The sequence below is a fragment of the Oncorhynchus kisutch genome, linkage group LG4, assembly GCF_002021735.2.
Source record: "Oncorhynchus kisutch isolate 150728-3 linkage group LG4, Okis_V2, whole genome shotgun sequence".
NCBI lineage: Eukaryota > Metazoa > Chordata > Actinopteri > Salmoniformes > Salmonidae > Oncorhynchus > Oncorhynchus kisutch.
The window spans coordinates 31,136,676-31,160,505 of NC_034177.2; the positions used below are offsets into that span (position 1 = coordinate 31,136,676).

Below are 23,830 nucleotides of genomic sequence, written 5' to 3' on the forward strand. Positions count from 1 at the left end.
CTGAAAGAGCTGCAAAATCTGGACCCCTACAAATCAGCTGGGCTAGACAATCTGGACCCTCTCTTTCTAAAATGATCCGCCGCAATTGTTGCAACCCCTATTACTAGCCTGTTCAATCTCTCTTTCGTATCGTCTGAGATCGTCTGAGAACCCCAAAGATTAGAAGCATCCCCCTCTTCAAAGGGGGAGACACTCTAGACACAAACTGTTATAGACCTACATCTATCCTACCCTGCCTTTCTAAGGTCTTCGAAAGCCAAGTTAACAAACAGATCACCGACCATTTTGAATCCCACCGTACCTTCTCCGCTATGCAATCTGGTTTCCGAGCTGGATATGGGTGCACCTCAGCCACGCTCAAGGTCCTAAACGATATCATAACCGCCATCAATAAAAGACAATACTATGCAGCCGTATTCATCGACCCATTCAATTCAATTCTCGGGCCCTCTTTTCTCTGTATACATCAGCTGATGATTCTCTGATCCACCTCTATGCAGACGACACCAACTAACCTCCAGACAAGCTTCAATGCCATACAACTCTCCTTCCGTGGCCTCTGCTCTTAAATGCAAGCAAAACTAAATGCATGCTCTTCATCCGATCGCTGCCCGCAACTGCCCGCCTGTCCAGCATCACTACTCTGGACGGTTCTGACCTAGAATATGTGGACAACTACAAATACCTAGCTAGGTGTCTGGCTAGACTGTAAACTCTCTTTCCAGACTCACATTAAGCATCTCCAATCCAAAATTAAATCTAGAATCAACTTCCTATTTCGCAACAAAGCCTCCTTCACTCATGCTGCCAAACATACCCTAGTAAAACTGACCATCCTACCAATCCTTGACTTCGGCGATGTCATTTACAAAATAGCCTCCAACACTCTACTCAGCAAATTGGATGCAATCTATCACAGTGCCATCCGTTTTGTCACCAAAGCACCATATACTACCCCCTACTGCGACCTGTATGCTCTCGTTGGTTGGCCCTTGCTTCATATTCGTCTCCAAACCCACTGGCTCCAGGTCATCTGTAAGTCTTTGTTAGTTTTTGCTGTGCTGTCATTTTTTTTCCCTTAAACAAGCTCTAAATCATGTTTGAAGCCCCGCCTTATCTCAGCTCACTGTTCACCTTAGCAACAGGTATATTTCATTGGTCACCCCCAAAGCCAATTCCTCCTTTGGCTGTGTTTCCTTCCAATTCTCTGCTGCCAATGACTGGAACGAATTGCAAAAATCACTGATGCTGGAGACTCAAATCTCCCTCACTAACTTTAGGCATCAGCTGTCAGAGCAGCTTACAGATCATTGCAACTGTGTATAGCCCATCTGCAAATAGCCCATCCAACTACCTCATCCCCATATTGTTTTTTTGTTTTTTTGCTCCTTTGCACCCCAGTATCTCTACTCGCACATTCATCTTCTGCACATCTATCACTCCAGTGTTTAATTGCTAAATTGTAATTACTTCGCCACTACAGCCTATTTATTGCCTTACCTCCCTAATCTTACCTCATTTGCGCACACTGTATATAGACTTTTCTATTGTGTTATTGACTGTACGTTTGTTTAATCCATGTGTAACTCTGTGTTGTTGTTTGTGTCGCACTGCTTTGCTTTATCTTGGCCAGGTCGCAGTTGTAAATGAGAACTTGTAAATGGGAACCTTGTAGTTGTAAATGGGAACTTGTAAATGGGAACCTTGTAGTTGTAAATGGGAACTTGTAAATGGGAACCTTGTAGTTGTAAATGGGAACTTGTAAATGGGAACCTTGTAGTTGTAAATGGGAACTTGTAAATGGGAACCTTGTAGTTGTAAATGGGAACTTGTAAATGGGAACCTTGTAGTTGTAAATGGGAACTTGTAAATGGGAACCTTGTAGTTGTAAATGGGAACTTGTAAATGGGAACCTTGTAGTTGTAAATGGGAACCTTGTAGTTGTAAATGGGAACCTTGTAGTTGTAAATGGGAACCTTGTAGTTGTAAATGGGAACTTGTAAATGGGAACCTTGTAGTTGTAAATGGGAACTTGCTCTCAACTTAAATAAAGGTGAAATAAATAAATAAAAGTAACAACCCCTTAAAACTGTATGTTTTGATTTCGTATCACTGACTCTGTTTAACAGGAGAACATTGATAAGTCATTGATAAATGTGACCCGTTTCAGGAAACGAAGCGTATGTTGCAGGTCAGTACTTGGCAGGAGAGCCGTTTGAACGTTTGCTTTTTTTTAAATCAAAATGCGTTTTTTGGTCAGAAACGTCTTCTTGAACATGTGAACTTTCATGTGCCTTAATAATAAACTTGTATGCCATTTGTAAATACGAATAAAAATTTTCAATTATGAGCCTAGTTGTATTAGCCACAGAATGTTAATTATATAAAGCAGCATGGGTAATCATCTGCCAGAGAGTAGCCCCCATCGGCCCGAGCCCCAAGTAATATATTTGGGCCAGATAACTCACACCGGAATCGGCCCAAGCTCAATCCCTGCATCCTAGCCATAAGTAATACTGCCGAAGGCGGCTCAGACTAGGGCCACATGATGTCGGCCGAGTCTGACTCTCAGCTGAGTGCCCTGACTCTCAGCCGGAGCTGGCCCAAATCCACTGTGATGGCTGGGTAACCAGTACTGCTAGGGCGGGTAAAATGGTCAAGAGTGGGGTGTTCTTTCATTATGTGTCTGGAAGTAGCTAACAAGCTAGCCAATGTTAGACAGTTAGCTCGGTGCTTGACTACCGTTGTGAGGTCAGAACGTTCGGATCAGCCAGAGCGTCAGGTATGCGCTCTGAATGCGAAACGCTCTGAATTTAGGAACGGACAATCTGACAAGGCAGTTGCAGTCACCGATGCTCTGGAAAACATAACAGCCTAACCAGGTCTGCTTGGGCGAGTAATGTTCCGTGAGTTGTTTTCTCTCACTTAGATGTCTGGAAGTAGCTTGCAAGTTAGCTTGGGTGCTTGACTGCTGTTAGTACATTCGGATCAACCCATAAAGAGATGTGTGGGGCTAAAGCTTAAGAGGGTGTGAACAATGCTGAATGGGTGTAGACAAAGAGGGCTCTCCAATAGTAGTACCAAAACATTAAAAGGCCATTTTCTCAAAACTGAGCTTACAAATTGACCAACTTTCAAAGCAAAATTACTTTTCCATTGTTCCTCAACTGTAGTGTATGATATACCAAGGCAATTTCAAATTTTCCTACATAAGATCGATTAGAGCCGGTCGGTCACAAATATGGTATTTTGGCTGAGAGGAGGATGCAGGTAGCTTGCCAGCATGTGATTCAGGTGCTCTGGTATCATGGCATGAGTGATAAAAACACCACTGTGCTGTCTGGGACACAATGTACCTGAGGAGTTTTTGCACTTCACGTTTTTTTGAGGAGTGGTTGGCGACTTGATAGGAGACGTTTCTGGGTCTGCATCATCGCTCTGGCTTTGGTCAATGTCACTTTCCTCCGGAACAGAAATATCTACACCAAGCGTAAAACAGGTCAGCAAATACCACATTCTAGACACCTGTCATGATTCAAAACAGGTCAGTAAATACCACATTCTAGACACCTGTCATGATTACAATTCTGAACCCTCATTCTATATTCAAATAAATAGCCCAACATTCCTCTTTAGAAGCATCAATAAGGACATAAATCCCCCCATCTCCACAGTGCAGATTAGCTGGCTTACCTTGTTTAGACACAGTGGTCTCCTCTGCCTTGTCCGTCTTGCCCTCTCCCTCAGCAGGGATCTTGCTGGTGCTGGGACTGGTGACATATAACTTGTTGATGTCCAGGGTGGTCTTGCTGAAGGGGGACATGGAGGAGTACATGCTTGCATAGCCATTGGAGGAGCAGCTGAGGGCGGCCAGGTCCAGAGCCTTTCCCCCAGTGATGATGGGGATGTTGAGTGAGAGTTTACGCCGGCGGTTGGGGGACGATGTCTTGGTGATGGCCAGAGGAGGGGGGGAAGAGAACTTACGGCTGGCCCTGGGGGATTTGGGTGGCTCCCCATATAGGAGTTTATTATTCTGACTGCTGGCGAAGAACAACTCCAGGGATCTGCATCAGGAAAAAACAACACATTTTATTCTAGTCAGAAGAATGTATTGTAGCTATGTACTTCAGCACTTCAGTGTGTTGCAAATAACTAAGACATCTGAATTATACATGTCTTTCTGTGTTAAATATAGAAATCAATACATTGTCAACAGCGACAACACAAGGCAACATGGTATTTCTGCAATAAAAGTAAAAAAATCTGATACAATGTTGCAGAAGACCTCTCCCACTCACTGCCACCCTCCTCTAGACCTCATGAGTTCCCATAAATAGCACAGCAAGTGACACCGCGAGCGAGCAGCCATGCTGCTGACACAAGCATCAGAGTGGCGGTGGCTCACAGAGACATGACAGTCTCCACAGGAGAACATGCTGCAGGGTGTGGGCATGGGGAGGGAGCTCCCCCTGATAAGAGCCTGAGAGCTGGGCTCACTATCCTAGGCCGGAGAAGGGGTCTGCTCTGCTCTGGCCGACAACACGGACCATAAATATTTCATACTATAGATCCTCTGCAGACCAGGGGAGGGTGGGGTCCTGCAGCAGAGAGACCGGTTGCTAAGGTGACAGCGACAGAGCCCCGCTGAGACGCTCTTAGGCAAGCAGGAGAAGAGTCTGGGCCCAATTACTGCCTTCTCACACAGAACACACCACACTGACACACACAGACATGACCTCTCCTCACCTCACCTCACCTCACCCTCACACACACGCACACACACACGCACCCACCAACCCACCCACCCACCCACCCACCCACCCACCCACCCACCCACCCACCCACCCACCCACATCCAAACATAAACGCACACACACACATAGACACACAGACACAGGACGTGGTTAAAAATACCTAATACTGTGGGCTGTGGAAGTAGAGCTGTGAGGGAATCAGTGGTGGGCTAAAAGAGATAGAGGCAGCCAGAGGAGGCCAGAGGCTGCTGGGCCTGTCAGGGGATGTTATCGTCATCAGCCCTAACTACAGCCCTCTTTACTGTGTCGGGGACATTGCAATGCAAAAACACTGACAATGTATCTTCTTTAAACAGCTAAAGCACTACGCATGAGATAGATCTAGACATTTTGCTGACTGTGTTTGTCAAAGTCAAGGCTAAAGCACTAGCAGCTCCTTTATGGCCTTACCGGGCTGGGATGGCACTGATGGGTTTCTTGTAGATGGTGATGAGTTTGTCCAGCACCACGTTGGCACTGGTGAACACGCGGTAGGAGTGCAGGAAGGTGTTGAGAAAGTCAATGGAGAGGAAGCGCAGGTCTGTCAGCCTCTCCAGGAGTCTCTCCACGCTGGCATAGCGGATCTGCAACACCTTACACGAGTTCATCATCTTACTGAAACGGATGTCCACGTCGTCACAGTACAGGCTGGCATCGGACCTGCTCACAGAAAAACACACAAACACATATGAAAACACTAGAACACACAAATAAAGACATCACAAAGATCTGCCTGTTGCGTGAAAATCTCATTGACTGTTTTGCTGTGATTGTGAATGGGGCTCACTTGATCATCTGTGGCACGGTGACTTTAGAGTTCTCCTCAAATGCGTTCATCATAAGCCCATTGCAGCGGATGTTGTCTATGCACTGTAAGAGACAAGAAGAGAAGGCATGAGGGAGAGGAAAGGTGTGAGTACAGCCACTCTGCAGACAGACACCCATGTCTCCCTGCTGGAGAGAGACAGATGAAATGCACGCAGAGCAGAACAGACATGCCTGGCTGATGTCACTGGTCCATGCAGATTTCTCCTGCCGCGAGGAGGCCACCAGGATCACTGTAAACGACTGGCCTTCTTTAGGCTCCACCACGATCTTAAAGTCCAGATGCTCCATGTCCTGTACACCCTTGTCTGGTTTGGCTTTGGGCAAAACAAAAACAGAGGTGAATAGGAGAAATGGGCCATTACTATGGCATAAATGAGAGGTTTATTGTACTTATTGTAAGAAGAGATTAACCTTGCAGGGAGTCTATAGTATCAATCAAATTGTGACACTACATCTTGTACCATATCTTACACTGTGCATACAGGAATCCTACATTATACAGCACTGTATATATGCTCCATATTTCAGTGAGGTAGGGATGAAACATTGTGGTGCTTACACTCATCATCTGTCCCCTCGGGGTCTTCCAGAAGAGTGCAGTCAATAAGAGAGACCACGCCATTCTGAAAACAACAATATGCATTAGCACACTCACAACCACATTCTATGAATCCCCTCCACTACTGAATAATCAATAACAATATCACTGACATTATTATGTAGCTCAACAACTTTCAACACATGTAGGACTACAGATCAATAAACAGATGAAATCAGATACAGTCAAATGACCAAAACTGGGGTGGTAGCCTAGTGGTTAGAGTGTTGGACTAGTAACCCAAAAGCTTGCAAGATCACATCCCTGAGCTGACAAAGTAATATCTGTCATTCTGCCTCTGAACAAGGCAGTTATACTACAGTTCCTAGGCTGTCATTGAAAATTCAAATTTGTTCTTAACTGACTTGCCTAGTTAAATAAAGGTAAAAAAATGTAATCGCCCTCTTGTGGCCTCATGGGTGGAATTGTATTAATATTTGTCATCATTTCATAATTAATAAACATTTACAAAAACCAACCAGAAATCCGGTGTTTCTATATCAAACGTTTTTTTCAACATTTTATTTCAGTCTTCTGTGATCTACAGTGGGGCAAAAAAGTATTTAGTCAGCCACCAATTGTGGAAGTTCTCCCACTTAAAAAGATGAGAGAGGCCTGTAAAAGAAAATCCAGAAAGTCACATTGTAAGATTTTTAATGAATTTATTTGCAAATTATGGTGGAAAATAAGTATATGGTCACCTACAAACAAGCAAGATTTCTGGCTCTCACAGACCTGTAACTTCTTATTTAATAGGCTCCTCTGTCCTCCACTCGTTACCTGTATTAATGGCACATGTTTGAACTTGTTATCAGTATAAAAGACACCTGTCCACAACCTCAAACAGTCACACTCCAAACTCCACTATGGCCAAGACCAAAGAGCTGTCAAAGGACACCAGAAACAAAATTGTAGACCTGCACACCAGGCTGGGAAGACTGAATCTGCAATAGGTAAGCAGCTTGGTTTTAAGAAATCAACTGTGGGAGCAATTATTAGGAAATGGAAGACATACAAGACCACTGATAATCTCCCTCGATCTGGGGCTCCACGCAAGATCTCACCCCGTGGGGTCAAAATGATCACAAGAACGGTGAGCAAAAATCCCAGAACCACACGGGGGGACCTAGTGAATGACCTGCAGAGAGCTGGGACCAAAGTAACAAAGCCTACCATCAGCAAGGGCATTGAAGATGAAACGTGGCTGGGTCTTTCAGCATGACAATGATCCCAAACACACCGCCCGGGCAACGAAGGAGTGGCTTCGTAAGAAGCATTTCAAGGTCCTGGAGTGGCCTAGCCAGTCTCCAGATCTCAACCCCATAGAAAATCTTTGGAGGGAGTTGAAAGTCCGTGTTGCCCAGCAACAGCCCCAAAACATCACTGCTCTAGAGGAGATCTGCATGGAGGAATGGGCCAAAATACCAGCAACAGTGTGTGAAAACCTTAGAAAACGTTTGACCTCTGTCATTGCCAACAAAGGGTATATAACAAAGTATTGAGATAAACTTTTGTTATTGACCAAATACTTATTTTCCACCATAATTTGCAAATAAATTCATTAAACATCCTACAATGTGATTTTCTGGATTTTTTTTCTAATTTTGTCTGTCATAGTGGAAGTGTACTTATGATGAAAATTACAGGCCTCTCTCATCTTTTTAAGTGGGAGAACTTGCACAATTGGTGGCTGACTAAATACTTTTTTGCCCCACTGTATGTATATAAAGTGTAATATTGGGATAAAAACTTACAATGTACACATTTGAACTCTATATCTGACATGGTACAGGTGTTTTTTTTAAACACATAAGGGAGGGAGGTATATACTTTTGTTACAAAGTAGATTTATTTAAGACTACCAAGAAACACTCTGTGTGACCCGAATTAGCCCAGTGCAGTAAAATAATTAATTAATAAGGCCTTCTTTTGAGGGCCTAGTTTTAACCTAATACAGTAGCCTGAAACTCAAGATTTTCAGGCCTGAAAGTCACATTATGATAGCTTGCAAAGTGATGTGCAATTCCTATTGGAATCTAGCCAGATCTAACATTTTGAATGAATGACTGCAAGGTTGGGAAGACTAAGATATGAACCAACTTAACTGGACAACTATTTCAGTAATGGGTGCAATAAGTCCACATAACAGATTGGAAGAGTATAGAAAAATGTACACTAGCATTCAAAGGTTTGGGGTCCATTAGAAATGTCCTTGCTTTTGAAAGAATATCACATTTTTTGTCCATTAAAATAACATCAAATTGATCAGAAATACAGTGTAGACATTGTTAATGTTGTAAATGACTATTGTAGCTGGAAACAGCTGATCGACTTAATGGAACATCTACATAGGCGTACAGAGGCCCATTATCAGCAACCATCACTCCTGTGTTCCAATGGCACGTTGTGTTAGCTAATCTAAGTTTACAATTTTAAAAGGCTAATTGATCATAAGGAAACTCTTTTGCAATTATGTTAGCACAGCTGAAAACTGTCGTCCTGATTAAAGAAGCAATAAAACTGGCCTTCTTTAGACTACCTGAGCATCTGGAGCATCTGGAGCATTGTGGGTTCAAAATGGCCAGAAACAAATAACTTTCTTCTGAAACTCATCAGTCTATTGGTGTTCTGAGAAATGAAGGCTATTCCATGCGAGACATTGCCAAGATCTCATATAATGCTGTGTACTACACCCTTCACAGAACAGCGCAAGTGACTCTAACCAGAATAGAAAGAGGAGTGGGAGGCCCTGGTGCACAACTGAACAAGATAAAAACTACATTTGAGTGTCTAGTTTGAGAAACAGACACCTTACATGTCCTCAACTGGCAGCTTCATTAAATTGTACTCCCAAAACCCCAGTCTCAACGACAACAGTGAAGAGGCGACTCCGGGATGCTGAGAGGCGAGTTGCAAAGAAAAAGCCAAATCTCAGACTGGCCAATAAAAAGAAAAGATACAGATGGGCAAAAGAACACAGACACTGGACAGAGGAACTCTGCCAAGAAGGCCAGCATCCCGGAGTTGCCTCTTCACTGTTGACGTTGAGACTGGTGTTTTGCGGGTACTATTTAATGTAGCTGCCAGTCCAAGTTCATCATTTTGATGAACTTGGACTGATGATAAAATGATAAACTTGGATTAGCTAACACAACGTGCCATTGGAAAACAGGAGTGATGGTTGCTGATAATGGGCCTCTGTACGCCTATGTAGATATTCCATAAAAAATCTACAATTTCCAGCTACAATAGTCATTTCCAACATTAAAAAGGTCTACACTGTATTTCTGATCAATTTGGTGTTATTTTAATGGACAAAAAAACTGTAGTGTATGTTATTTATAGATGAGTAGCATAAGATTAATTAATCAATCAATGTACATGCAAAAACATAGACATTGAAACAAACAATTCTAAAAACCAACCAGCACTAGAGAATTCAGGGAAATATAATGTTTTTTGTTTAACACTGGTTATTAACACCAACACTGGGGTTCTTTTACACAACATGAGTGTTAATTTAACACCTGAATAAACACTCAAAATGTTACACTGAAAAAGTTCGGCCAATTTGCTGTGTATTAACTAAAGCCTTATCTGTGTATTGTATCCCCTGAATGTTATTTGATTGTACATTAAGCTCTGGGAGTTTGGTCAATGATGCATCTTGAGAGATTGTATAGCAGGCTCAGCAGCCCAGGGCACACCCACCTTGGTGAGGTGCAGTTTTCCTCCAGAGCCCCTGGTGCAGATAATGACATGCTTAGAGAAGAGGAAGCACTGCCTCTCCCCCTCCTTCTTCAGAGACAGAGAGCCCAGTCGCCCACGGGTGATCTTGCCCTTCTCACTCATTGGCACCTGGATGAGAGAGCCTGTATGACAGGAGGGGGAGAGAGACAGCAAGGGGCCCTGTCAGTGACGAGAGGCCCACAAATCAACTGTACTGCAAGACTGGGAGAGGCCTCCCCTCACCTGTTCACTGACTGGGGGGATATATACATACTATAGGGTTAAACCATTTCTCTATATGTTTTGCCTCTTCTTCTTTAAACGTCCATCAAAGACTGTTGGGGATGTATGACATTTACAAACCCTGACTCATCGTCGTATTGCCTCCTAACAGTCTAATTACCCTTGGAAATGAAAGATTCGGCCCACTCTCAGTACATGCTGTTCTTCAGAGACAGACAGGATTATATGGCCCAACCCTCTGGTTAAGTCTTTCTCTTATGGAGGCTCAGGTAGGGCTATGGATGTTTGAAGTTGTGAGAACACAAAGGGGCTGGCAGTCAAACAGTTGAGAGGCAGAAAATCCATCTCTATGATAGTGTCCTTATGTGGGATCTGGGGTTCCTTTGTGGATCTTCTCTAAGGGCTTACCTTGTCTGACGAATGTCTGGCTGGTGTCAAGGAGGATCTCGCAGCCTTCTACGATCATGCGCTCAATGGCCAGGTTCTTCCTGATGTTCTCTGTCTCGCTCACCTCATCATGCATGATTCTAGGGGCAGATTTGGAATGTCATTGTATTTACTTTGTCAGTGTGTATACATTCTGTACAATAAGTAATTATCATACTGCGTTTGTGTTTAACAACTTAGGAAAGCATTGATTAACTGAGGTGTCCTGTGTGCTGCTTGGTGCAATAAGGTGGTAAGGCAGGTATACCTGGACAGCTCCTCCAGCTTTGACTTGGCATAGTCCAGACTCGTCCTCTCCACATGCTCATGTGGTGTGTGGGCCAGGAGCTCATGGAGTGTAAGAATGTAGCGGGGAATCTGGAATGACAGGGAATGAATAGGGGCAGGTGAGTCACACACACTTGCATACAAGATTGCGTGCAAACACACACACACACACACACACACACAAACTCGTAGCAGCAGATCAGTGGGGAGCTCTATGCACATCCACAGTCATCAGCAGAAATTTATTACCAACACAGCAGAGCCCAAAGTAGACCCCAGTGGAGCAGACTGCACTGAAACTGCATGCCTTGCCAGAAAAGAGCCATTATGAAAACCTGAGCTTCACAAACAACCGGTTTATGTGGTTATGAAAAACATAACAGGGATATTCTGAGCAAAGGCATGTGAGACAAATGGCTGCTGTGTTGTTAGTGATCAGTGGTGGAGACTTTGTCTGGACAGAGAGAGCTGTTTCAGGTGAGAGACAGGGTCTGAACAGAGAGAGCTGTTTCAGGTGAGAGACATGGTCTGGACAGAGAGAGCTGTTTCAGGTGAGAGACATGGTCTGAACAGAGAGAGCTGTTTCAGGTGAGAGACATGGTCTGGACAGAGAGAGCTGTTTCAGGTGAGAGACATGGTCTGGACAGAGAGAGCTGTTTCAGGTGGGAGACATGGTCTGAACAGAGAGAGCTGTTTCAGGTGAGAGACAGGGTCTGAACAGAGAGAGCTGTTTCAGGTGAGAGACAGGGTCTGAACAGAGAGAGCTGTTTCAGGTGAGAGACAGGGCCTGAACAGATAGAGCTATTTCAGGTGAGAGACAGGGTCTGGACAGAGAGAGCTGTTTCAGGTGAGAGACAGGATCTGGACAGAGAGAGCTGTTTCAGGTGAGAGACAGGGTCTGAACAGAGAGAGCTGTTTCAGGTGAGCGACAGGGTCTGGACAGAGAGAGCTGTTTCAGGTGAGCGACAGGGTCTGGACAGAGAGAGCTGTTTCAGGTGAGAGACAGGGTCTGAACAGAGAGAGCTGTTTCAGGTGAGAGACAGGGTCTGAACAGAGAGAGCTGTTTCAGGTGAGAGACAGGGTCTGAACAGAGAGAGCTGTTTCAGGTGAGAGACAGGGTCTGAACAGAGAGAGCTGTTTCAGGTGAGAGACAGGGTCTGAACAGAGAGAGCTGTTTCAGGTGAGAAACAGGGTCTGGACAGAGAGAGCTGTTTCAGGTGAGAGACAGGGTCTGGACAGAGAGAGCTGTTTCATGTGAGAAACAGGGTCTGGACAGAGAGAGCTGTTTCAGGTGAGAGACAGGGTCTGGACAGTCAATGAGAAGACAGTAGAGTGAACAGTACTGTATGCCCACCTGGAACATGGGGTAGGTGAGGAAGGTCTCCAGAGTCCTCTCCTCACAGTCGGGCTTGGCCTCATACTGCTTTAGCAGCTTGTCAAAGTCTCGGTTCTGTTTACAGTGGGCCAGAATCTGCAGACTGTACTGGTGGTTCCTCACAAACTCCTGGTAGATGTTTAGCATGGGCAGTAGAATATCAAACAGGTCCGCTGTGGAAAGAGAGGACCAATGAGAGATTGAGACACTGAATGAGAGATTGACAGATGATATTGCGAACAATTGGGGCGTATTATTATCATAGTATTATCATATTCATCCATCCATTTGAGTGATCCCCAAAAAAGGAGTTTAGTCTACTTACCCAAAACTAATGTTGGCCAGCTTGCTATTCTTGCTTTCAACCCTTGGTAGAATATTTGATGCAGAAACATGATGGTCTCACTAAAGAAAATGGTAAATCAACAGGACTCTAAGTATCCATTCTGAGAAAAATATACACAAGCCATAGTTCTGTTAAAAGGATTCAAACATGCAAACAGCAAATATGCCTGTACATGCAAGTGTGTTTAAATGTTATATCGCTGCACTTGTCTCTTGACAGGTCATCATTGCAAATAATAATCTGTTCTTAAGGTTAAATAAATCAAATAAATAAACATCTTAGAATGAGGCTTTGACATAGTATATTGCCATCACATCTCACTGTCTTTATGTTCTCATTATCGACCATAGTTGTAAAGCATGAACATAAAGTCCTACAGCATTGAGACAGTCATATCACTGTCTCCCTGAGAGAGGTGAGAGACAGCAGTGTGAGTAATTTGCTTGGTGTGATCATCTACAGCTGCACACCTGTTGAGGAAGATGCTGCTGACGTCGTCGTGGGTGATGGGTGGTTTCTTGGAGCTGGCGGCCATACGGAGGGGTCGGAGGAAATTGTTGACCAGGATGTGGAGCTGCTGGACATACTCAGCCTCAGAGTCCAGCATGCTGAACACCACCTGGTTCCTCTTCCTCATGCTCTCTGCATGGGGTGACCGGATGTAGTCCTGGATGATGGTTTTCCACTTCCTCCTGCACATCCAGCCTCGCAGGAAACTCTGCACCTAGTGGACCACGGGAATTGTGGGGAATGGAAGGTGAGTATTTTCCCCCAACTTTGGCAAATATACAGAAAATAGAATCTAAAATATTTTGTGTAAAATATGTACTTTTTTGATTTTCTTGAGTTCAGAGTCATCATCTTCGCTGGGTTCGGCTGTTGGACTTGACTGGATCTTCCCGTTGTCTTTGTGCAGCCCGGAAAGCTGCCAAAGAGAACATCCACAGACAGGATAGACCAGTCATCATCACTCACAACCTGCTCTCCAAGTTTCCTCCTCACTTGCCAGCGTATTAACAAAGTGACTGTGTCAAATGAGATTAGAGGCTATCAGAGCTGCCAGCTCTGACATGTGGTAGTGGTGGTGGATATACTAACTCTATTCACCTGGCTGATATCTCTACATCAGCACTCATTTCCATTGGTTAGAAATGCAGATGTACTGTGCGATACTGTGCTGCTGTACATTGAAAAGCCATAAATGTGTTGCACAAAAGAGCTGGGAGCTACTCAGAACTGTCTGAAGGTAAGTGTCCCCATTTACTTTGTATAGACTGATATAGTTTATTATTATGTTTGTGAGGGTGGGGTGGAGGGTGGGTGGGATGGTGGAGGGGTGCACCGTGTATAATAAAGCCCTGTTCATGCATATTCAACACACCATTTCATTTCAAGCCCCACATTTGCACATTAAAGTAAAATGACTATTTGATCTGAAGAATACAGCAGGGAGCATAGTTTTATTGGAGGGATTATTTATGAGTGGAGATGCAAAGTGGAGCCCGGTGGGTCTGCACACATCTCTTTGTGACAGAGTGGCGCTCCCATTTCTCCTCTCCCAATCTCTCTCTCTCTCTCTCTCTCTCTCTCTCTCTCTCTCTCTCTAATGATCAAATAAGATAGACATAAAGAAACAACTAGCACAGCCCTTATCCATTTCAGTTCACTCAGATGACAAAATCCTAGAAATCTTGAGCGGTGCTCCTGAGAGACATTTAACTGTACTGTAGTTGCCCTAGATCCCACACAAGCTCCAATCCATTTCCTGTTCAGTATGGCAAAAACACAACAATGCCCCACCGAGGCAGAAATAATCATTATGAATATTACCTCTGATTTTAGCCGTTCAATCTCTATTTCCCCGTCCTCTATCTGTTGTCGAAGTTGCTTAGCAACCGTTTTCTCTGTCTCCACGATCTGGAGTAGATGGAGATACTTCTGCATGAGCGTCTCGTGCTCCGTGGCCAGGTTCCTGTAACTGTGGACAGGAAACACACACTCACACACACTGCAGCAACTCTCCACAGGCATGTTTCAAAAGCTCCAGACACACTCAAGACTCTATATGCTCCCCCACATGCAGACTGTATACATCCACCAATCCACCCCCGCCCCACAGACACACCTGTACCCATACAGCCCTCTCAGGTGTGTAGGTCTGTGCACATTCACATAATGGAGTGCTATGAAATATTAATATCCTTTGTGTTCAGTGAAGTGTAACTACAGTAGATTGTCTCTTCAGATAAGAAACCAAAATACAGCAGGCCCATTTGGTTTAGAACAGGAATGGGCAACTTTTGTGGGGTTAGGGGCCACAGAAAAGGGTCCATAGTAGCTTGCGGTTCTGCATATCCCCTCCATTTAGCTGCAATTCTACTAATTTTGCCATCGGGCAGAATTGTTTTTCCTCAGATTTATAGCATATTTTCTGCAATTCTACACATTTTGGCAAGGGTGGAGAGAAATGTTTTCAGTTTTTAATATTATATCTGAGTGAGTGACTAACAAAATCAATGGGGGCCGGGTCGGTATTACAACCGCGATTACTACAGGTTTAGATAGCTGGCAGATAGACACATTTTTTATATAAATAATGTTAGCTGACATGGGCTAATCGAGTGACTGTCAGTAGGCAGGTTTATTCAACAAATGCAATGTCGCAAAAAAAATCATTGCAACGTGTATAATGGAAATGGTAGATAGAGAATCCATTTATATCTGTTAGACTGGGTTGGATTTTTCTTTTGTCTAACTTTATTTATTGTGACAAATAGATAGAAACTGTTTTTCGAATAAATTATGTTTGCCGAAAATGTTTTAAGGTTGTCATGACTTCGGTCGAAGTCGATGCCTCTCCTTGTTCGGGCGGTGTTCGGTGGTCGACGTCACCGGCCTTCTAGCCATCGCCGATCCATTTTTCATTTTCCATTTGTTTTGTCTCGTTTTTCCACACATCTGGTTCTCATTGTCCCTCATTATGTGTTGTGTATTTAACCCTCTGTTTCCCCCATGTCTTTGTGTGGTATTGTTTTTCTGTTTTGATGTATGCTCACGTTATATATACTGGGTTATATATACCTGTTTTGTATTTCGTGTTCATTGTGCCGTGTGCTTTTGGTTCGCCTGAATAAAAGGCTCTGTGTGCTACCAAATACCTGCTCTCCTGCGCCTGACTCCCTTGCAGCCACTTACGCATACCTGACAAAGGTACGTGGGGCATGTGATGTCAACACGTACCTACAGTATGAAGCTCCACCGCACACAAATGCCTGCTAAATAAAATGTTCAACTATAAAAATGATGTTTCTTTGTAGGATCCTGTCCTGACTTTTAAGAATGGCTGAATTGCTTCGCCTTGCTTTTCTGGTTGGTTGGATGCAAGTTTCACCATCCAATTATTTCAGATCTACAGGAGTGCAAGATTCACCAGGGCACGGACCGTGGCGATACATTGGCACGTGACAATAATTAGAATATGGCAAATATTCTAGCATTCTATCCATGCTGACTTTTGCGGGCTACCTGAAACATGAAAGAGATAGGTGGGAGGGCATGCAGGCTGTCTGCAATTTATTAATGTGCAATTTGCCTAAATGGGTAATGGAAACACTTGAACCAATTCATTTCTATTAGACACTGTTTTGAGAACAAGTCGATTTTCTGTTGTTGTATGACATCACGTCCAGATGTTTTTATCTACGTAAGATTGTTAAATGGAAACGCACTGTAGCAGGCAATTTTCACATCTATTTTCTACGAGAACAAAAAACTAAAACAAAACAAAAAAAATCACTGGACAAGTTCATGGAAACATGACCTAACAAGCAAAAAACTGGTGATGTACAACCACATTTCGAAATTGCACCTTGTTTACTCTAGTATTCTAACTCTCAAATCCACAGTCACAATAGACCACCAATCATAACAACGCCACTGCTTATTTCACAATGATTATTATACAGTAAACTACAGCACCAGTCAGCCTGTTTCATTCAACTGAAATCATTCAATACTAATGCCACACCTCAACAGAGTCAAGTTTCAAACCGTACATCATGTCATATCTACAGTAAGAGACTAAACCCAGCCATACAGCAAGCATCAATAATAGCCCATGTGTGTGTTGACGCAGTTGTTGACTGGGTAGAGCGGAAGTAGTAGAGGCCTGGTACCTGGCATGTGTTATTGCAGCCACCCATTCATCGCAGTCCTTTACATCCTCTGTACGCAACTCCAGGGCTTTCTGGTTTTCGTGGGTGAAATTTACGGTGAAGTAGTACTGAAACACACCAAAACAAAGCACAGGTTTAATTAGCTCATAAACAGATTACTAGATTGCATGGGTAAGGAGGCCTTTGTATTCTTTATTTTTGAATACATTGTATGAGAAAAAGTATTTGTATTATTCCATAGGAATCTAGATGAGATAACACGTTATAACCACAAAATGCAATGAAAAGGTCAGACAATGCACAGTATAGGCGCTACACCACAAAAACAATTACACTTAAATGTATATTTTACCAGAAAAATATGAAGACTAATTTTGGCCCTTAAAAATCTGTGTGCTGCAGACACACATCATTGGAACCATGAACCCTCTCACAATCTAAGCTTGTATCTATCCTTTCTCACTGTTGACATTAGGGGAGTAAACAGCACAGAGGGGGGTGGGAAAGGGAAACCCACATCCTCACCCACCAGCTCAATCGATGGGGCTTTTAGTAGGAAGCCTCCCCCTGACTGCCTGGCTGCCTGGGATGGCTCTGGTTCCCAGGAGGAAAAGCCATAAGACATGTAAGCTGGAGGCATTGCCAATTACATAACTGTGTGCTACCTGTTACCTAGCAACTCCACTCTGTGCGAATGGATAGGCTCTTAGCGCTTCTTGTCTCACTCCATTTTAACTAAGCAGGTCTTCTCTGCGCTGAATTCCCCAGCATCACTAGGTCTGTGTACAAACCATCACAGTCACGATCATAGACCATCCACTATAAATCACAGTCACCTCATAGATGTCATAGGTCATAGACCATCCACCATCCATTACAATCACAATCATAGACCATCCACATTAGCTGATGGAACAAAAGTTAATTTCAGACCATGCCAGACTACTGTTTTGTGCATATAGTCAATTTCTACACATTTGTTGTACATTTAACACTCCCTTAACATATGATGAATAATCCTTATTCAAAGAAGAATATAATTGCACTTACAATTTTCTTGTAAAACAATATGTTCTGACCACACCAAAACACACAACAAAATAGCTAGATGGAAAAAAGACCAGTGCTGCTTGGGAAAAGAACGCCTACATTATCACATCTCACACATTGGAATCACGCTCAAGGTTAAAAAACGTGACTCCTTGTGTGTACTTTGGCAGCAACCATGTTGAGTGAAAGCCAAGCCTTATCTTTGGCCTGCAGATGTCCAACAGGTGCCCATCAACCTGCACCTCATCACTATTCATGGCTGAATGCTTTTCCATCTTCACATTCATTAGGTATTCATCCTCCCTTCAAAGAGAATCTATTTGTGTCAGGGATGCATGCTTGTTGTTGTTGTAGTTTTCCTTCATCCTCTCTTTAAGAGCAGGGAGAGTGGCTTGTTTAACACATAGCCTGCTTCGCGCTTTATGTTTATGGCTGAGTCATACCACTCACACACTTTCAATGGTTTCTTAGCATATACAATCAAAGCTGCAAACCTGATGATCTGAACTGAACAATTGTTTGTTTTGGAGATGTAAGTAATGAATAACATTTTTCTCATGCAGCTGGAAAATCAATGTTGTGATAATGGAATGTTGTGCCTGCTGGTTGAAAATTGTGGATGACCTATGCTCCCCAAGGAAGGAATAAACAGGTTTAAGTCACCAGTAAGTGAGTCAATGTTGTGATACAGCCTAAACCAACATCTGCTACATGCCTGTACCTGCAACTCATTCTCCTAACAGAATAACAAAAAAAGCCAGAGCAGAGGCCTTTGTAATAAAACAATATCCCACCTGTCCACAAGAGCAACCAGGCATGCAGCGTCAATCATTTTCCTCCCATCTATGCTTCGTGTGAATTAGCATAGCATTAGCAAGTCACATATTATCCTGCCATATAATTATGCACAATGTTGGAGAACTGAAGTGGTAAAATATACTGTATAGAGGCAATCTACTACATCTTTTTGCTCATAGCAATAAAAAGTCCCAATATTCTGTCTGGCTTTGAGTGTCATCCACTCATTCAGCTACCTCAAAGTGGGGTGAGAAAGAACAGAACAGAAATACATCAGCCATCACTGGCTGCGGAATGCTAGAAAATATTGCTGTTCTCCAAAGAGGAGTGACTGTGTTTTTCTATAAATGGGCCCTGACCCCTACGAGATACTGCAAGGAACAAATTTAGCACAGATAGCGATTGGTTGTATTAATAGGGGAAGGGAGTCGCGACGACACACTCTCTGCAGTCCCCGAGCCCTTCCACACATCATTATTTTAGATGCAAATAAGGTTGCCATAGGAACCTTGGGCTCAAATACATTAGCATTCTTTAGATAACGGCTTTGGGGATACATAAATGTGGGAATAAATGCTCAATCCAGAACTGTAGTGACAGTTAAAAGGTCATTTAAACACCTGATTTTGATGCAATATGAGAAAGGCAAGACGTCCTGGGGCATTAATGCTCGCTTTAGAAAGCACTGGCACCTCTGTCTTTCTGCGCTCTCATCAATATGGTGGCCACTAAAGCTGTCAAACTTCACAACGACCTGCATCATTGCAGTTCACTTCAGTAAAATTTCATGTAAATCTGCCAATGTGTGAGGGCAGAAATGGGAGTGATATAAATGTGATACAGTTTGTATGAATAGTATAGATAATGTTCATTACAAACCGGCATAACATGACTATTGAAGATTATCATTAAAAGTCTACTTCTCTAAATCCTAGGGTTGTCACAGATTTAGGCTGTTGATTGTCTCTGTGCCATCCTATATCCTATCATTCAGGTAAACTTGCTGGTGTGCAAACAAGTTGAATGGTCTCTGGTTATACATACTCATAAGACATAAAAATACAGCTCATTCTTCTACAGATGCCATATCTTAATTTGAGCCAGTTTGCTACAGCAGGAAAATAATCCCGCAAGCAACAGGAAATGTGAATTATTATGTGGATTATAATTCATTGACATTTTTTGTAGAGGTTGATACATAGGGCAAATCAATTATGACATTTTAAAGTGGAAATGACAAAAGAAGCCTTTTTAAACATTGAATACACTACAAGTTTAAAATAATTCTCAGCAACAAAAGAGTGATCTAATTAAGATTAGGCATCTGTATATTCAATAATTACATATCATTTATAATGTATTGCTCATATTTTACCAAATGAACACGGACTGACCAATGAACACTCACTCACATGTACTATATGTGACAGTGTGGTGGTGTTTTTGTTTTCTAATATATAACTGCTATAAGCAGTAATGTATGTTGGCTTGGAGATGGTAGTAGGATGCAATTGGGTGTGACAAATACAATCTGAACTATGTAACACAGATTAAGTTGTAAACAGAGCTTGTTGACTCTGGCAGCTATGAAGCGAGACAGGTGGGAATGGATCATTCCTTCAAATACAGACTCCACAGACACTATCAAAACAACATCAAAATCTCTGTTTTAGATAGCCATCAGATAATCACGATGAACAGGATGGATCAAAACAAGGAAATTCCTGACAAATTCCTCTGTAACAATTTGCACGTTTGTGATATGAGGAGTTTTCATTCTCTTTTGAGGGGACTGGGAGAGCAAAATATTAGCCACTATGCCACATACTGCTTTGTCAGCACAGGGACAGCTGTTCACAGGAAAGGCCTGGACTCTCTTTGGACTGCAGCCCTATAGAGTCATGGATAGGGACTGCAGCCCTATAGAGTCATGGATAGGGACTGCAGCCCTATAGAGTCATGGATAGGGACTGCAGCCCTATAGAGTCATGGATAGGGACTGCAGCCCTATAGAGTCATGGATAGGGACTGCAGCCCTATAGAGTCATGGATAGGGACTGCAGCCCTATAGAGTCATGGATAGGGACTGCAGCCCTATAGAGTCATGGATAGGGACTGCAGACTGAACAAAACAGACACAAACAGAACCACTCACAGATATAGCCTCAATCCAATGATCCTACACACAAAATTTTCCACAATCATTACATCTTCTTTCATGTGCACAATACTTCTAAATATCCTATATCGGTATGGGAGAACACCAGGATTACAGCACCATTTTGCATTCTATTTTTCATTACTGTTTTTCTGTAAGAAATGTGAAACAAGTTGAGCCATATAAGAAAATAAAGGATATCAGTTAACCATCATATTTGAAGTAAGAACGTAGTATCTTATGGTGTCTACTTCTACAGTTTTACTCCAGCATTATAAATCATATTCTTCCACATCAATGGGTATGTTTCATTAGTTGAAAGTACTGGAAATATTACAGACCCTGGCCTACTGTATATTATTAATAGGCTTACAGTGGGTAGCCAATCAAGACAAATGATTACGTTTTTTTTTCTTCCAGATCTGAACAGCCTCATCCTACCATTCACTGATCCCAATGTGAATGAATAACTCCGCCCATTTCTTTGAGAGCAAAATGCAATGTACCAAAACATAAAAACACTAGTGATGATGACCCCAATGCTCGCTTGAAATAGGCCTACGGTCTTGTTATTAAACACCATTTGCTGCAGACGCAGTTGCCAAGGTAGGATGCTATTAATATCAGTGCGAGTCTGGGAGAGTTAAATCAATACGTCAAACAGTGGTATTACGTCCATGTTCCACAAGATGGCGACTCTGAGATGCTATACCTTTTTTCTTTAGCGCAATTTTCCTGAAAAAAAAACAGTATCACCAAACTTGACTGTATATCAGTGAGATAACATTACGTTGGTTGCACAATAATATGTCCAGATCAACCACATTTAAAAACACATAGGCCTTTAGACTATGTAGGCAATTTAGATGAAGGGATTTATACATTTCTATAAATCCATAATTTCCAATTAGTTGCTATTGTATTGTTGTCTCAAATAAGAAAACCCGATGAAGGCACAATGCAGCAAAATCGCGAGGTAGCTCGGTATTCAATTTGGTGTTGATAATGGAATCATTAATCCGATGCACAGATTACATAACACACGCACACTGAGCAAACGGCTCTGAATTTAATCTGATATAGGCCTACGGTAGTTTATAATTCCGCTGGATTGGAATGTTAATAATTGCTGTGGATAAAGAGGAATAGGAAAAAACATAAATCATGGCAATACTTCAAGTAGGCTAGACTACTCTTCAAAAAAAAGATCCGTTACATGCACTGATAACATTGAACCGTCTGATTCACATGATCACCTGTTTTCAACCTCACAATGAGGATATCTGTACATCGGTAATTGGTGCATCACTCATGTTTATTCAATCAACCTGTAAATTAGTTACAGTCGTTTCCCCCCCAAAAGACAAATGAAACAATGTTATGAACTTGAATGTGTGTTATTCCTACCTGCTTTTCTAAACACTCCTTGGATGATTGTGAGGGTTTCGGTGACGGCGCTCTGTCACACACACATCCCTCCAACAGGTATAATCCCGCGGGTCGAGAGCTGGACTCGCTCTCAAAATAAAACAGCATATTTTGTAATAAAGCGAACCACTTTGTGTGCCATTTAGTGTTGTCTGAGCTCTTTTTGCTCAAGCAACCTCGCCTCGTACCATCCTTCTTTGCCAAAAGACCCAGGTAGGTGACATGCCCATCATTAAATCGTATTCCCTTCTGCATTTTGATAAAGAGACTCTGGTTGAAAAAAGCTACTTGATCCTTACATCTTCTTAAACTCGGTCCCCAGACAGACGTGGACTTTGTGATTGCGGACAAGCAGTCCGCTCTACCCCCTGCATTTACCGTGTTGGCATGAAGGAAAAAAGAGAGAAACAAAACGAAGAACACGGATGTATCATCCTAAATTCGTTGACGAGCTTGTTAGGGCTTCGATTATCACATTCCTCCACAAAAAGAAAAAATAAACAGACCGACTGTCAATTTAAACCGAGACTGGCAAAGGAAGAGAATTACAGTGTGCGCGACGTGGTTTGTCGTATTCTCACGTGAAATCTCCAGAAACCAGTGAGCTCGGTGCTGAGCTAGGCAGGCAGGGAAGTCACGTGACGGGTCCTTGGGAAAGCACATTTCAGAACCTCGGACAACGAATTAAAAACAAGTAAAGTGAAGACATTGCATGAGCTGTTTTTTTCATGCTTATTTCTCAGGTGTTTCGAATTAAACATTACACTTGATTACTCTCATTAAACAAACATGGAAGTTGTCTTATTGGCGAATTGCTACTTATTTTCTTATTTTCATGAGGTGGAATGGTAACTCCTTGTCACTCAGAGAATGAAAAGCATACGTTTCAAAAGGGGGCAGTAATATAGTGAAAGCTCATTACAGACTATACTACATTGAACAAGTGGCTTTATAAGGGTCCTAAATCCATGTGATTCACAGAATACCATAGACCTTTCAAATGTTTAAATAAAATAATCTCAGACCAGTTGCCAGTCTTGAACCCTCAACTGTGAAGCTCAGTATTATTCACTGACACATCAATAACGAGTTTTCCTTGCCAATACATTCATGTAATGTATTTGGTTAATGATTATGTCGATTGGACATACATCTTGAATTGCTTTAGCCCATGTTTGGCAACCTATTCAAGTGGACCCACCTGAGCAATTGTCAGTGCCTTCTGTTTCCTTGCAATAAAACATGGTGCTTTGTTGCTGTCAGTACTATTGCACTCTCAGCCTACCTAACAAAGATTTGGCTGCAGTAAATTAGGGTCCAGTGACAGAAAGCAGATGGTTGGAGAACGCTGTCCCATATTGCTCCTCGATCTGGGATGAAGAGTGAGATGTTTTCAGAGTGGCCATCATCACAGGACAGTAAGCAGCAGTATTTTTCAAATAACATCCAACTGTGTTTCCTCAATTGTTTCAACAAATGTATATTTCAAAATTGTTTATTTATAATATTGAATGTAAATGGAACTGGCTTTAGCCTACTTTACAGGATGTTAGCAGAGGAAATACTTTGACATTTTGTTTGTTGAAGATCAAAGT

The 23,830-nt window shown here is 42.6% G+C and overlaps 1 protein-coding gene across 1 annotated transcript in view; it reads right to left on the minus strand.

Moving 5' to 3' along the window:
- The window catches only part of LOC109889374 (ras-specific guanine nucleotide-releasing factor 1), a 33,624-nt gene extending 10,787 nt beyond the window's left edge, over positions 1-22,837 (minus strand). The window contains exons 1-16 of the mRNA XM_031822791.1: positions 22,215-22,837; positions 16,802-16,908; positions 14,457-14,604; positions 13,456-13,551; positions 13,097-13,350; positions 12,606-12,685; positions 12,260-12,453; positions 10,886-10,995; positions 10,600-10,718; positions 9,931-10,091; positions 6,181-6,244; positions 5,793-5,935; positions 5,581-5,663; positions 5,205-5,453; positions 3,694-4,064; positions 3,357-3,479 (exon numbers count right to left, since the gene is read on the minus strand). Coding sequence (XP_031678651.1) covers positions 3,357-3,479; positions 3,694-4,064; positions 5,205-5,453; positions 5,581-5,663; positions 5,793-5,935; positions 6,181-6,244; positions 9,931-10,091; positions 10,600-10,718; positions 10,886-10,995; positions 12,260-12,453; positions 12,606-12,685; positions 13,097-13,350; positions 13,456-13,551; positions 14,457-14,604; positions 16,802-16,908; positions 22,215-22,490 — 2,578 coding nt within the window. The 5' untranslated portion in view covers positions 22,491-22,837. The remainder of the gene's footprint in view (positions 1-3,356; positions 3,480-3,693; positions 4,065-5,204; positions 5,454-5,580; positions 5,664-5,792; positions 5,936-6,180; positions 6,245-9,930; positions 10,092-10,599; positions 10,719-10,885; positions 10,996-12,259; positions 12,454-12,605; positions 12,686-13,096; positions 13,351-13,455; positions 13,552-14,456; positions 14,605-16,801; positions 16,909-22,214) is intronic.
- Positions 22,838-23,830: the final 993 nt, after the last annotated feature.